At 40.5% G+C, this 14,770-nt stretch overlaps 1 protein-coding gene across 1 annotated transcript; it reads right to left on the minus strand.

Annotated features, from left to right (window-relative positions):
• Positions 1-2,400: 2,400 nt before the first annotated feature.
• Positions 2,401-4,287, minus strand: LOC138847133 (uncharacterized). The gene has a single exon (XM_089320827.1). It carries the CDS (start codon positions 4,285-4,287, stop codon positions 2,401-2,403), a length of 1,887 nt encoding a protein of 628 aa, XP_089176953.1.
• Positions 4,288-14,770: the final 10,483 nt, after the last annotated feature.

Below are 14,770 nucleotides of genomic sequence, written 5' to 3' on the forward strand. Positions count from 1 at the left end.
CCCATGTAGGTGGCAGGGGCCTAAGTACTTGAGACAACCTTCATGTCTTTCCCAGATGCATTAGCGGGGAGCTGGATTGGAAGTAGAGCAGCTGGAACATGAACTGACTCTAATATGGAGTGTGGGTGTTCCAAGTGGTGGCTTAACCTGCTACACCACAAAAGAGAACTGCCACCCAAATTTTTAGACATTGAATTATCAAGTAGTCCATCTAGGTATGTATACATCTGGGTGTATATATATCTAGGTATATGACTCCAAGAATTGGAAACAGGGTGGGTGTTGTGGTGCAGCCAATTAAACTGCCACTTGGGAGGTCCACATCCCATACTAGAGTGGCTGGTTCCAGTCTTGGCTAATTTGCTTTCAATTCAGCTTCCTGTTAATACTCATGGGAAGGCAACAGATTATGGCTCCAGTTCTTGGGCCTCTGTCAACTATGTGAGAGACCTAGATGGAGTGCAGGGCTACTGGCTTTATCCTGGCCTGCCTTCACTGTTGTGGCCATCTGGGGAGTGAGGCAGAGATCTCTTTCAGTCACTGTGTCTTTCAAATATGTAAGCACATATATAATGAAAGAATTGAAGACAGGGGCTCAAGGAGTAATTTGTACCTATGTTCACAGTAGCATTATCCACATTACCCCAATATGCAAACAACCCATGAGACCATCAAAAGAAAGTGAGTGTGGGAAAACAATGTGGTCCAACTGAACCACGGAGTATTATTCAGCCTTTCAAAGGCAGGATATTCTGACACTTGCTACTGCAGGCATGAATCTTGAGGACTGGATAATACAAGCCAGCCACAGAAAGACAAACACCAAGGGCAGGCAGTTAAGATGCCTGCGTACCCTGTCAGAGTTACTGGGTTTCACTCTCAGCTCTAGCTCCTGACTCCAACTTTCTGCTGTTGCAGAGAGGGAAGTAGCAACTGATGGCTCATGTGATTGGCTTCATTCCATGCACATGAGAGGCCTGAATTGAGTTCCCAGCTCCTGCCTTCAGCCCAATCCAGTACTTGCCATTACAGGCCTGCAAGGAGTGAACCAGCTGATGGGAGCTCTGCCTGTCTCTCTGCCTCTCAAAGAACAAATACAATGAAATTTTAAAGAGAGAGCAAATACTGCATAATACTTAAGATAGAGTTGTCCCATTCATTGAGACAGGAGTAGACCTGGGGGTGCCAGAGGCTGGGGAGGGGGATGGGGAGTGTTTCATGTGGAGGAGAGGAGTGGTTGTGATGTGCACACAACCCTGTGAATGCTCTTCATGCCACTACTGTATACTTTAAAAGGGTTAAAATAGTAACATTTGTGTTCTGTATTATTAGCATAATTTAAAAGGTAAAAGAATCCATCCACCCCAATATCTATCAATGCAGACCAAAGTTACTCAATTTGACTATAGCTGCCAATACTAGGCTGGACTTGACAGTGACCCCAGACATCACATACCTAAGCTGCCAGTCATCCCCCAAGCAGCCAGTGGCCCCTGCACACATCCCAAAACAGGATGGGAGACTATTTGAGTATAACCTGAGAGTCCAGTACATTCATGCTGGAAGGCAGGCTTATCTTCCACAGGTACCTGGGGATGGATGCATCCAAGCAGGGTTTCCCTGAGCAAGCACATGGCTGGATTTGTCAACCCAGAAACTCCATCCCAAACATCCAGAGACTAACTGTGTCACAAGGACTTTTCAGAGCCTCCTCCCAAACTTTTTTGGTGGTAACCAGGACTCAGAATATGGGAGTTACTTGCCCAGTGCTGCACACCTTGTAGACGGGAAGGCAAGGTTTGTACAGCTCTTGGAAGTCTCAGGGCCTGGTCTCTTTGTTCCTTTTTTCTACTTTTTATAGAATCAGGGAGATGTTTATGCATACGGTTCTGTAAGTTCTGCTGAATGCACACAGTGTGGCTCTGTCCTCAGAATCCAGATAAAGGCCCCTGAGGCTGGCACTGTGCCCCAGTATGTTATGCCTCTTATAAAGGAGCTTCTATAGTAAGTCCTTATAAATGGATATGTTCACTACAGCATTTCAATATCAGGTGTCTGTTTTTCTGGTGCCTAGCAAATGGTCACGGATGCTAACCAATAAAATTGTTATTCTGCTGACTACTTGAACTATGTGACAACCGAGAAATGTCACTGACCTGACCACTGAAATGAGGTTATGCTCACCTGCTCAGCTGCTAAGCACATGAGACACAGGACCTTGTGGTGTGCTCTGGTCTGATGCCTGGTCTTAGTTCCTCCTATGAGACCCATTGCCTTCACTCCCTGCCTGTTATTTCTTACTGCCTCCCCACAATCCCTCCTCCCAGACAGGGATCATCATAACTTCCTCTTGGGCATTTCCAGTGAATGAAGCTATGGGGCCACCTTTCTCCTCTGAATTCAGAGGTCTTCCTCTGGGTCTGGCAGGATACAACACACCCGCAGAAGGCAGTTCACCATCCTCCTGCAGAACCCCCGGCGGCCCTTGCTCTTGTCAGCTTTAGCAGGTGAGGTCCCTGCCTCCTCGTCCTGTTGGTTTTCTGGGAGGCTCTCCTTCTCTGCCACTCCCTGGGAACAGCTCCTGTCTGCCAAGTGGTCCTCACTGCTGCTGGAGCTGAGAGTGGATATGGAGGACACGGGGCTGTTGTACCGGAGGACTGGCCAGGGAATGTAGGTCTTCCTCCTTATCCCAGGTTGGGGACCATGTGTCCTCTCAGCCTCACTGCTGGTGACGCTGATAGTGGCTACGGAGGACAAGGAGCTGTTGTAGCTGAGGACTGGCCCAGGAATGTAGGTCCTCCTCCTTATGACAGGGTGGGGACTATCTGACCTGTGGGCCTCACTGCTGCTGGTGTTGAGAGTGGACACAGATGACATGGGGCTGTTGTACCTGAGGACTGGGCATGGAGTGTGGATCATCATCATGCCAGGTGGGGAACCGTCCATCCTGCAGGCTCCATGGCAGGCATTTAGCCCTGATGACTGGTCACCTTTGGGCAGCACTGGGGACATGGCACTGGCTTGGAGACTGGGTGTCAAGGAGGCTGCTTTATGGCTCAGCTGAAAGCCCAGCTCCACCAGGTAGTTTTGGGCCTCAGCATCCTCCGGAGATGCTAGAAGCTCCACTTCAGTGAGCTCAGGTCTTGCTGCTCCACGGAAGCCCTCCTGGGATTTCCCCCAGCTCAGAGCAGGGGACAAGCAGCCATCCTCCTCCTCACGGCCCAGCTGGAAGAGAAGGCCTGAGAGGTATTTTGGACCTTCAGTAACATGCAAAGGACCTGGGAACCCCATGTACATTTCGCTTCCTCCTCCTCTGAGGTCAGCCTGTAGCTGGGCTTTTCCCCACAGAGGGCCGTCCTGTTCTCTGAGGCCCTCCTGAGAGCTCAGGCTCTCCACACTGTCACTGAGGTCCTCGTCCTCGGTTGAACTGAGAGACTGTGCAGCTGTGTCTTCACTCAGTTTGGGCCCTTTCTGCTCCATGCTGAGCCACTTGTGGCCCATAGCATCTGCCACCATGGGCCTCTCAGCAGGGTCGTAGGTCATCAGCCAGTCCAGCAGCTGCTCCAGTTCCCCGCTTATAGAGGAGGGGACTAGGTAAGAGCCAGCCAGGATGGCTTCCTTCAGGCAGGCAAAGCTCTCCCCTTCAAAGGGCAGCCACCCTTTCACCATGGTGTATAGGAGCACGCCCAGGCTCCACACGTCAGCCTTGTACCCATCGAATTCCTTACCTAAGAATTCTTCCGGGGCACAGTATTGAAGGCTGCCACACAATGAACTGAGTTGTTGGCCTTCAGTCAGCTTTTGGCTTAGGCCAAAATCAATTAGTTTAATGCACATGTTTCTGTCCACAAGGAGATTTTCTAATTTTATATCTCTGTGGACAATGTGCTGCTTATGGCAGTACTCCACAGCTTCTAGGGCCTGACTGAAGTACCAACACGCCTCTTGTTCCTGCAGGTGACCGCGCACTGCCACTAACTTTCCAAGGTCCCCCACGCTAATATACTCCATGAACAGGTAGGCCTTTTCTGCAGTGTAGTCTACCTGCATTAGCTTGACAATGTGAGGGTGATGCAGAGAATTCATAATCTCTGCTTCTACCCTTGCCTGTGGGAGCTCAGAGGAATCCCCGTGCCCTCTGGCAATGATCTTCACAGCCAACATGGTCCCACTCTCCATATGGCGGGCCAGCTTCACCTTGCCGAAGCTGCCCTTGCCAAGGGTTCTGAGGACCTCATATCCCTGGAACACCTCCTCCTCTGTGAGTGAGGATCTGTCACCACTCATTGTGGGGGTTTCTTTGTGTCTAGTGTACTGGGAGTAACACTAGCTAGTCTCCTACAGCACCCACGGTGACCTGGCAATCCAATGAGAAAGAAACAAATGAATAAGTCAATATGTTAATACTACTAACAGGTAACACTGCATTTACTATACTACAGACTAATTCTATTCACTATACGCATATTACCAATATAACAAGAAAAAGAGAAAAAGAAAAGATATTTAAATTAAATACACAGAGATAAAAAGAAAAAAATTGAGTTGGGGAGGAAAACTAACAATGAAAAATAAAAAAATAAAGCTCTTAAAGAACAAATAACAAAAAAACTGTACATGAACTTCACTGTACTAATCAATAAGACCAATTCTAATTCACTATGTGATGTTATGAACACAACAAGAGAAATCAAAAAACAAATGAGATTTTTAAATAAAATACACACAGATAAAACAAAAATTTGAGGGGGAGAAAAGAGGAAAAACAAAACAAAACAAAACAAAAACCAGAACAAAATAAACAGCACTGAAAAGAACAGAGAAAAAAACAGTATATGAACTACAGTAATTATTAAGATTAATTCTATTCACTATGCTAATATTTTGAGCAGGCAGTATATAAGAATTACACTATACTACTCAGTGATCAAACAACATAATCAAGTGACAAAACAAAAACATGGAAAACCACAACAGAAAGTAAAACATCAACTCTTATAACTAAACTTACAGTACTAATCCTTCTATGTAAAGAAAGTGATTACAGATGAGAAAAAAATTAAAAAGGTGAGATACACAAGAATGAAACAATTAGAAAATGGAAACAGAAAATAAATAGAAGAAATGACAAGAGTAATAAAAAATAAATGAGATTTTAAAATAAAATACCAATAAAAAAGGCAAAAATTTGTGGGGGAGAAAAGAGGAAAAACAAACAAAAAACCCCAAAATAAACAGCACTAAAAGGAACAGACAAAACAACAGGATATGAACCACACTAATTATTAATTCTATTCACTATGATAATATTTTGAACAAACACTATATATGTGTTACACTATACTAATCATTAATTCAAACAAAACAATCAAAAGTGACAAAACAAAAATGAATGAAATAAACATAATAAATAAACAAATAAATAAATAAATAAAATGACAGAAACAAATAAGTTCATTAACAGGTAACCCTACATTTACTATACTACAGACTAATTCTATTCACTATATTATATTACTAATATAACAAGAAAAACAGAAAAAGAAAAGATATTTAAATTAAATACACAGAGATAAAAAGAAAAAAATTGAGCGGGGGGAGGAAAACTAACAATAAAAAAATAAAAAAAAAAGCTCTTAACAAGTAGACAAAAAATAACTGTATATGAACTTCACTGTACTAATCAATAAGACCAATTCTAATTCACTATGTGATATTATCAACACAACAAGAGAAATCAAAAAACAAATGAAATTTTTAAATAAAATACACACAGATAAACAGCAAAAATTTGTGGGGAATGGGAAAGAAAAGAGGGAAAACAAAATTTAAAAAAAGAATAAAAGAAACAGCACTAAAAAGAACAGACAAAACTGAAGAGCCAAAGTGACTCTATTTTGAAACAATAAAAAGCAGCCTCCGTTTCCCATAGCAGACCCGAGTCCTTGTACAAGCAGGCATTCAGGCATTCCAGAGGCATCAAAGCTTAGCAAGGACAGCTAGGCCTTAGCAGACCAAGGGCAGCTCAGTAGAGACTACCAAATGGGTAACTTTCTGAACCCAAGCCAAATGGAGACCCCCCCCACCCTGCCCAATCACAAAGGCCCCGTACCTTAAGCCCTTCCTGATGTATCTCCCCTTGAAAAGTGTCCCCAAAGACCTGGGCCTTTCCTCCTTCCTTGCTGCGCCGGTGGGTTGGATGAGGTCCCTGTCACGGCTTGTACCTTTTTAATAAAAATCTTGCTTTCGGATTTCAGCGTGATCGGGTGGCTGATGGCTTTTTGGGGATCTACTTATCTGGGCATAAAAACAACAGTATATGAAGCACACTAATTATTAAGATTAATTCTATTCACTATGCTATTATTTTGAACAAACACTATATATGAATCACACTATACTAATCAGTGATTCAAACAAAATAATCAAAAGTGACAAAACAGAAACATGGAAAACTGTAACAGAAAGTAAAACACCAACTCTTATAACTAAACTTACAATACTAATACTCCTATGTAAAGAAAGTGATTACAGATGAGAAAAAGAAGGTGAGATACACAAAAATTAAAGAATTAGAAAATGAAAATGGAAAATAAATAGAAGAAATGACAAGAGAAATCAATAGAGAAATGAGGAGATATTTAAATAAAATAAAAATGCACAGATAAGAAGTAAAAGATTGTGGGGGAAAGGAGGACAAAAAGAACAGAACAATAAAAGAACAAAATAAACAACACACTAACAAGAAATAGACAAAAGAGCAAAAACAACAAAATATGGAAAAACACGCAGCTTTGTCCAAGTCTCGCCTGTCAGCATCCAACTGCTTCCTGGAAAAAACGGACAAAATCCTCCGCCCAGCCAGGGATTCAAACAGGCAGTTGGAATGACATCACAATGTGCCTTCCAACGTCAGAGCAAGAAATGGACCAATCACAGTTGGTGGTACTCCACGGCAGTTTCCAGAAGTATGTCCATTTGATTAAAGAGGAAGTACCCCCTAAAGATCTTTGCTTAGGTTAGTGATAGAAATTTATATTTATTTTTTGCAAAATTAGCACATGTAGAATGTTCCAATTGCCTCCTAAAGTCTACACCCCAAGTAGCCTTTCCTTCCTCTTTAACACCTGAGTGATAGGTCTCAACATGATGGGATCACTTTCCTGGCATCATGACACTACCACAAAATGTTCTGTTGCCCGTGACAGCTTGGTGCATTGTTCATATCTGTAGAGCTGAGAGGGAGGTGTCTTCCATCATTTCCCCTATGTTCGTGCACAGATTGCTCATTGGAATCCCTGGAGGACCACAAGGCAGTGGGCTGATGTGGTGCAGTGCAGAAGGCAAAAAAAAAAAAAAAAAAAAAAAAAAAAAAAAAAAAAAAAAGGCACAAACTGAGGAATCTGTAGCCCGCAAAGCTATGCTTCAAATTGTATGGAGAAAAGCAAGACATTCCCAGAGATTTCAGTGCTTTTTTGCTATTGTAACAAGACCTTGTCTTGGGTATTAGAAAATTTTCACACTGTTCTCAAGGCTGGGGAGAGTAAAATTGAGGACCAGCAGATCCAGTAATTGAAAGGGCTCACTTTCTGCTTCTATGTTGGTGCCCTCTTCAAAAAATTGATAATGAAAGGGAAGGCTGCTATTTACCATATGTGTAAGAGTTGAAAGGGAGCATTGTACCCCTTTAAATACACCAGTATGACTGAGTTCAACATCCAAACATTAGGAAAAAGATGGCCCCTTTTTGAAGTGTCCTCACAAGGTGGAAGAAGTGAATGGACCCCTCCAAAGTCCTTGCAGAAAGTCCCTCATCCTGGGTCTCATGTTGAGGTGCACTGGGTTAAGCTGCACTCTGCGATGCCAGCATCCCTCTGCTGCCGGCATCTCTCTATGTGTGCTTTAAGGATTCAATAAATTGAGGGGCTAGGGAATGATACAATGAAGTTTGTGGTTTAGGAAAGTTCCTCTTGGGATGTTAATGCAGAACCTATAGGTAAAACCTCTTCAAGACTGGAGCCACTAAGAGGCCCTGAAGTGATAAAGACCTGGAGCCTAGGTCACAGACCCAACTGACTGAACAGAGGGAATGAGAGAGCTGGAAGCCCCAAGATGACTCTTCTAAAATGACTGAAAAACAGAAGTGCACCTTAGAGAACTTTCTTTTTGAGAATGAATATTTATGAATATCCATAATGAAGAAGAAACTCAAGAATCTAAATACAAAAAATTATCTGATTATAAAATGGGGAAATAACCTGTACAGATATTCTGAAATCAGGATTCACAAACAACCTACAAGAATATGGAAAAAGATATGTCACTAATCATCAGGGAACTGCAAATAAAAATCAACATCTCATTCCAGTTAGAAGTTTGATCAAAAAGATAAAAATAACAAATGCTGATGAGGGTGTGGGGAAAGGGGATCTCTTCGTAGGAATGGAAATGACTGTCACTATTTTGGAAAATAATGTGGCCAATCCTGAGAAACCCAGAAATGGAACTGCTATATGCTCCAGCTATCCTACTACTGGGTGTGTATCTATGAGCTGAAAGTATGTTGAGGAGACGTGTGCACCATGTTTAGTGTTGTACTATTCACAGTAACCACGATGTAGAATCAGGTGCTCATCAGCTGGAGAATGGATATACCAAATGTGATATACAAATGCAAAGGAATGTTAAAAGGGAATGAAATTCTATCTTTTGCTGTAACCTGATGGAACTTTCAGGTGATGTGTTCAATGAAATAAGCCTGTCACAGAGAAAGACAAATACCACAGTTGTCACTATATGTGGAAGTGGAAAAGTTGATCACAGATATGTGGGGAATACAACAGTGGTTATCAGAGCCTGGAGAGGGTGCAGGGTGGGAGGGAAGCAGAGGTGAGGGTTAGTGGGTACAGGGGTGCATCTGAATAGAGGGAATAACTTCCAGTGTTCAACAGCACAACAAGGTAACTGTGGATGACCACAGCTGAGTATTTCCAAATAGCTACTAAAACAATTTTCAAAGTTCTCAACACAAAAAATGATACAGGTATAAAATATGCTAATAACCTGTGCATGTGTGCAATTGCCTGTGCAATACACATGCCCATTATCCTGATCTGATCACTACACTTTTTAGGCATGGTATGAAATTATACTGTATTTTCATAAATGTGAAAGTTACTATGTCCATTAAAAATAAAAGTATATTTATAAAAAAAACAGATGGCCACTGTCTCCACTCTTGCTTCCTTGTTCTTACATGGCCAGGGGGCCTTCACCTGATGCCACGCTCTGTGGACATGGTAGTCACCAGAATTATGAACCAAATAAACTTTTCCTTCATAAGGTGCTCAGCCTCAAGTATATTATTAAGGCAGCACAAAACAGATCAAGGTAAGGCCTGAAACCTGGCTCTGAACTCATGCAATGGCTAGGAGTTGACCCTTATGTGTACTTTCCTGTGCCTGAGCCCTCCTCTTAGTCTCCTGAAGTGCCACACAGACCTGCTGCCCATCACCAGCCCCAGGCCCCTCTGCAATACCAGGCTGCAATACAAGGCCCTTCCCTGGGCCTTGCTGGTGGGTTTTCCTGTTTCCCTTTCCCTGGCATCTTTGGTTGTTTAGCCCTTCCTGAGGCTGTCAGGGTAGTGCACACAGCCATGCAGATCCCAGCTCCCTGGACATCTGTCCAGGCTGACTTCCACCCTTCCTTCTCCAAAGCTCTAAGCTTCTGCAGCTCAAGACAGTTTCTCAAAGGCCCCTATCCCTGCCCTTTGGGGTCAAAAACTTGCTACAACTGAAAATGCCACAAACTCAGGGAAATTAGAAACTGCCACAGAGTAGTGAGCAGTAGCCTCTTGGATTTGCCCAGTGATGCCTGTGTAGTTGGCACACAGAAGCCCCAGGCCCACTAGGGATGTCAGCCCACTGGACACTCAGCAGACAGATGCTGAAGAGCACCCCAAGGCAGGTAATGGTACAATTCTGTTGCCCCATCCTCACTGCCATCCAGCCCCAGCCAAAGATCATGTGAGCTCTCCAATCACCAGTTGTGTAGGGGTGGGTCCCTGCACCCACTTCTCTCAACCCCCAAAGATGACTGTGCACCATGCAGTGTGTATGTGCACATACTATGCAGTGTGTAGCATGTAGTGTGTGGTGTACACTGCTCCCTGTTGTCTGCCATGACTTTGGGATTGAACAAGTTGACTGAACTCTTAGGAGATGGGGGTTGCCCTTTGCATGTTCAGTAACCCCCACCCCCACACATCTCATCCTTAGCTCACTGCTTCCTTAGCTATCAGGATCTCTAGGAGATACAGTATCACAAAGCTCTTTCTGTTTGTGACTGACTGACTATCCAAAGGTAGTTGACGTGAAAGAAAATCCAATGGCCTAGGACCACCAGAAAGAGCAGGATTCAGCTGATATGAAATTGATTTCATAAACAGAATGAAGAAATGTACAGGATCCACCTGGCAGCAGAGGCCATCTGAGCATGTGACATATCTGATGAAAAACAAATATGAAAAAACAGGACAACCTCTAAATATTCAAAGCAGTTAAAACCTAATAATACAACTTAGAAACATGCCAAAATGTGTTTGTGATTCAATGAAAAGGAATTCTAAATTCTTTTTTTTTTTTGACAGGCAGAGTGGACAGTGAGAGAGAGAGACAGAGAGAAAGGTCTTCCTTTGCCGTTGGTTCACCCTCCAATGGCCGCTGCAGCCAGCGCACTGTGCTGATCCGATGGCAGGAGCCAGGTACTTCTCCTGGTCTCCCATGCGGGTGCAGGGCCCAAGCACTTGGGCCGTCCTCCACTGCACTCCCTGGCCACAGCAGAGAGCTGGCCTGGAAGAGGGGCAACCGGGACAGAATCCGGTGCCCTGACCGGGACTAGAACCCGGTGTGCCGGCACCGCAAGGTGGAGGATTAGCCTAGTGAGCCACGACGCCGGCCCAGGAATTCTAAATTCTTAATATCAAGTCAGCTTACCAAAAGATTAAGAAAGTAGAACATGAATCCAAGTAATGAAAAAGCTCTGTAATCATTTGTCAACAAAGTTAAAGTCCTTTTTTGCTCAACTTTTGTTTTAGGTACAGTAGACATGGAATAAAATGGAATGCAACTGGCCTAATGAGAAAGAGTTTAGTGTATATGTTCCATACTAGATTGCTTTAATAAATAGTAATTTCACAATGGCACAGTGTATTCAGAAACTAAGCATAGATATTAGTAAAATTTCATTAATAAACACAGAGAAGTATTTTGGATACACAGGCTGGATCTGTTAAATTCTTAAAGATGAAAATCTAATCCTTGTGAATTTCTTGTCCCACCCTAGAAGCAAATCATTACAGTCATAATAATGTGAACAATAAAAGTACCTATTTTTCACATAGAAAGTGATTCCATAGATAATTGGTAATGAGTATATTAAGGATTTATAACATCTTTGTGTTTCGTACCTAAGTTTTTATATTGAGTTAGGAGACCAAAAAGAAAAATCCAAAGAATAGAATCAAAACCATGTGTATGTTTGAAAAGAGAGAGAATAAAATTTCAGATTTTTTTTTTCAATTTAGAAGCTTGATCTATGGAGCAAATAGAGTGACAAATACATTAAAAGACAATGCCAGTGTATAATTAAGAGAAATTCTTTTCCATAATGAAAAAACAATAGATGATGTTTACCTCTTTGAAATTAAGAAAGGAAATTATAATGTATTACTTTAGATATAAAATTAGCCATAACAAAAAGAAAGCACTTAACAATATCTGTTAGTAAGAATGAGTCAGGGTGTGCATATTGGCACAGTGGTTAAAGATACCATTGGGACACCCACATTCCATATCAAAGTGCCTGGATTTGAGACCTGACTCTGCTTCTGATCCAGCCTCCTGCCAAAGGAAACTCAGGTGGAGTTCCTGGCTTCTAGTTTAGGGCTGACCAAGTCCTGGATGTTGCTGGCACTGGGGAGTGAACCAGAGGATGAAAGATCTCTCTGTCTGGATAACTCTATCATTCTATCTTTCAAATAAATAGATAACATACATCACTTTGAAATTAAAGAGAATAGGTGAGCCCTGGGGAATGCAAAAATAGACTTTTTATATATTTTTATTTCACAGACATATATATCAATGACAATTTTAGATTTGATTGAATGAGTAACTCTGACTTAATTTTGTCACTAAGATAATCCATTATCAGTAATCAAAATTCATTAAAACAAAATTATAAAATAAATTGCCATTCTAACAATATTTAACTAATATATTGTTAGGAAGATAGCCCATGTCTTGGAATGAACTTAATGGGCAGATTGATAGTTATTGGTTATACATTAGAATAAATGAAAATAGTACCCAGCTTATCATGACTATTAGGAACAAACCAGTAAAAATGCAAGCTAAGTACATTGGTGAGTATATTAATTCAACCTCACTGTGATGTGTGTTTAAAAAATGTCTTTTAGAATTGAAATTTTAAATAACACTTTGAAACTAGTTGAAGATCATACTTCTATATAAAGCTGACTAAACCTGCTCGATATTTTGAGAAAATAGATTTATGAACTCTAATAATTATCATCCTGTAAAGTTTTATTATTCACTCAGTGGGAATACTTAGCAACAGGAACATTGTTTTTCAAACTAGTGATAACAAATGAGAACCATATATTCTAAGTGATTAAAATTAACCCACATTATTTTTAATATTACTAACATTATATTAATATGTCAGAATGCCAGAGTCAGCATTTTTTTGTTCATGGCAAGCATTTTAATGCATTTTGAAAGGTAGGAATATTTTAGTTTTTATGTACAATTTTAATTATAATATAAATGATGGAGTACATTTTAAGCAAAATGTTAAAATTTGAAATGATGTACTATAAAAAGTCTCAGATCAATTAAGTATTAAAACAGTGCACATGTATTATTTTGTCCCATGGAACATAATGTTTCCATAGCTATTTATATGCAGTGTAAAAGTTTCTGTTTGTAAATCTGACAAAAAATATTTCTTAAGGTGAGTTGAGTGTCAAGAAACCTTTATTCCTGGATCAGCTAGGCAAGTACATGGTTACATGACAGTACACAAATTAGTAACCTCTCTGCATTAGATTCACGTCATTTTAAGCTATAAAATTCTAACCAATGAATATATTTGTAAGTTTTTAAATTGTCTTTTATACTCCTTAAGGTACAAATACATTCTAAAGTCATCTCCCAGGGCAAAATGGTCATTATAAGCAACTAAAATTACCAAAGTAAAAAACCAAATGTCTTACATTAGCCCTATGTATTGAATGATGAGAGTAGGTTCCAGGAACTTCTAGCAAATTGTAAAGTCTACTGCAACTAGAAACATAATGTAAATAAATTGAGGTGTAAAATTGTAGTTGATTGGGCTTTATTGAGCTGTAGAGAGCATACTTAATAAAAGAAATGGGCAGGTTCAGTTCACTGTGGCATTGGGAGGAAGTAGGCCTGGGATTTCATGTCTGCAATTTCTGCAGAGAATTTATAACTCTGTTTCTTTTATATGAAATTACCAATTTTAAATAGAGAAAATAATTTATATTAAGAGAGTCAAACAAAACAAATCTACTGCCCATATTGGTCCCATAGAAAATAATATTTTCCATGTACCTTTTCTTTTAAAGATCTCTTTCTTTACTTGAAAGACAGAAAATGAGAAACACGGAGAGAGAACTTTCATGTACCAATTCACGCTTCTCCAGTGCCAAAAATAGGTGGGGTTTGGCCAGGCTGAAGTATGGAACCTGGAATTCCATCATGGTTTCCCATGTTTGCGGCAAGGATCCAACTATTTGGACCATTATCTACTGCCTTCCCAGGCACATCACCAGGTCGCTGCATCAGAAGCAGAGTGACTGAGATTTGAACCAGCACTTCCCTATGGGATATGAGTATTTTAATGCACAGCCTAACCCACAGGGCCACAACACTCACACCTGCCACTTTGCAGTTAACAAGTAAGAAATTTTAGCCGAATATTACAGAATAGAACACTTTATAGAAATATTTTAGCATGCTAATTTTAACTAAAATTTAATTTATTTGAATATACCATTTTAACATTGAAGTTAAAGTAAGGTACTTTTCCAAACTTATGATATGCTTTGCTTCATATTCAGATAATATCTGATTGAACCATTACCAGGTATTTGCATTTATAGATGCATTTTATCCAAAGGACTTTCCCACTTATCAGCCTCTAAAATGAATAAAACCTATATGTCTTTGGATCCTAAGGAAGCGAAAATTGATTGTGAACTTGAAAAGGTATTGGTGAAGGTACCTCCAAAAGCTCAAAGGAAAATGAAATTAAAAGATTAGTTCATTTTTGTGCAAAAAGATTGAATTACATACAAAGTTTTTATTTTTGGTAGCACACATTTTCCATGACGTTTTAGGAGACTGTTCACATGCATGGCTTTAAAAAATTTTTGCCTTAAAATAAACTTGCATTGTAATCCCATTTTTCAGGAACTTTTTAATGTAATTCTGTGAGATGCATGAGATATGTCAATGTAGCATACTGGAATATAACGCTTTTCCAGTAGTTTAATTTGGATGGTATTTGAAGTAAAAAAATAGTGCTATAATTTATAGTGTTATGAAATAGATAATATTATATTTACAGTTACTCAGTATTCCCAAAACTAAGCAACTGTAAACAAACACACACAACACTCTGCCCATAGGGATCTAACAACAATGCCAAGACCATATTCATC

Source organism: Oryctolagus cuniculus, chromosome 19 (genome assembly GCF_051225735.1).
Source record: "Oryctolagus cuniculus isolate XC-2025 breed Fujian yellow rabbit chromosome 19, ASM5122573v1, whole genome shotgun sequence".
NCBI lineage: Eukaryota > Metazoa > Chordata > Mammalia > Lagomorpha > Leporidae > Oryctolagus > Oryctolagus cuniculus.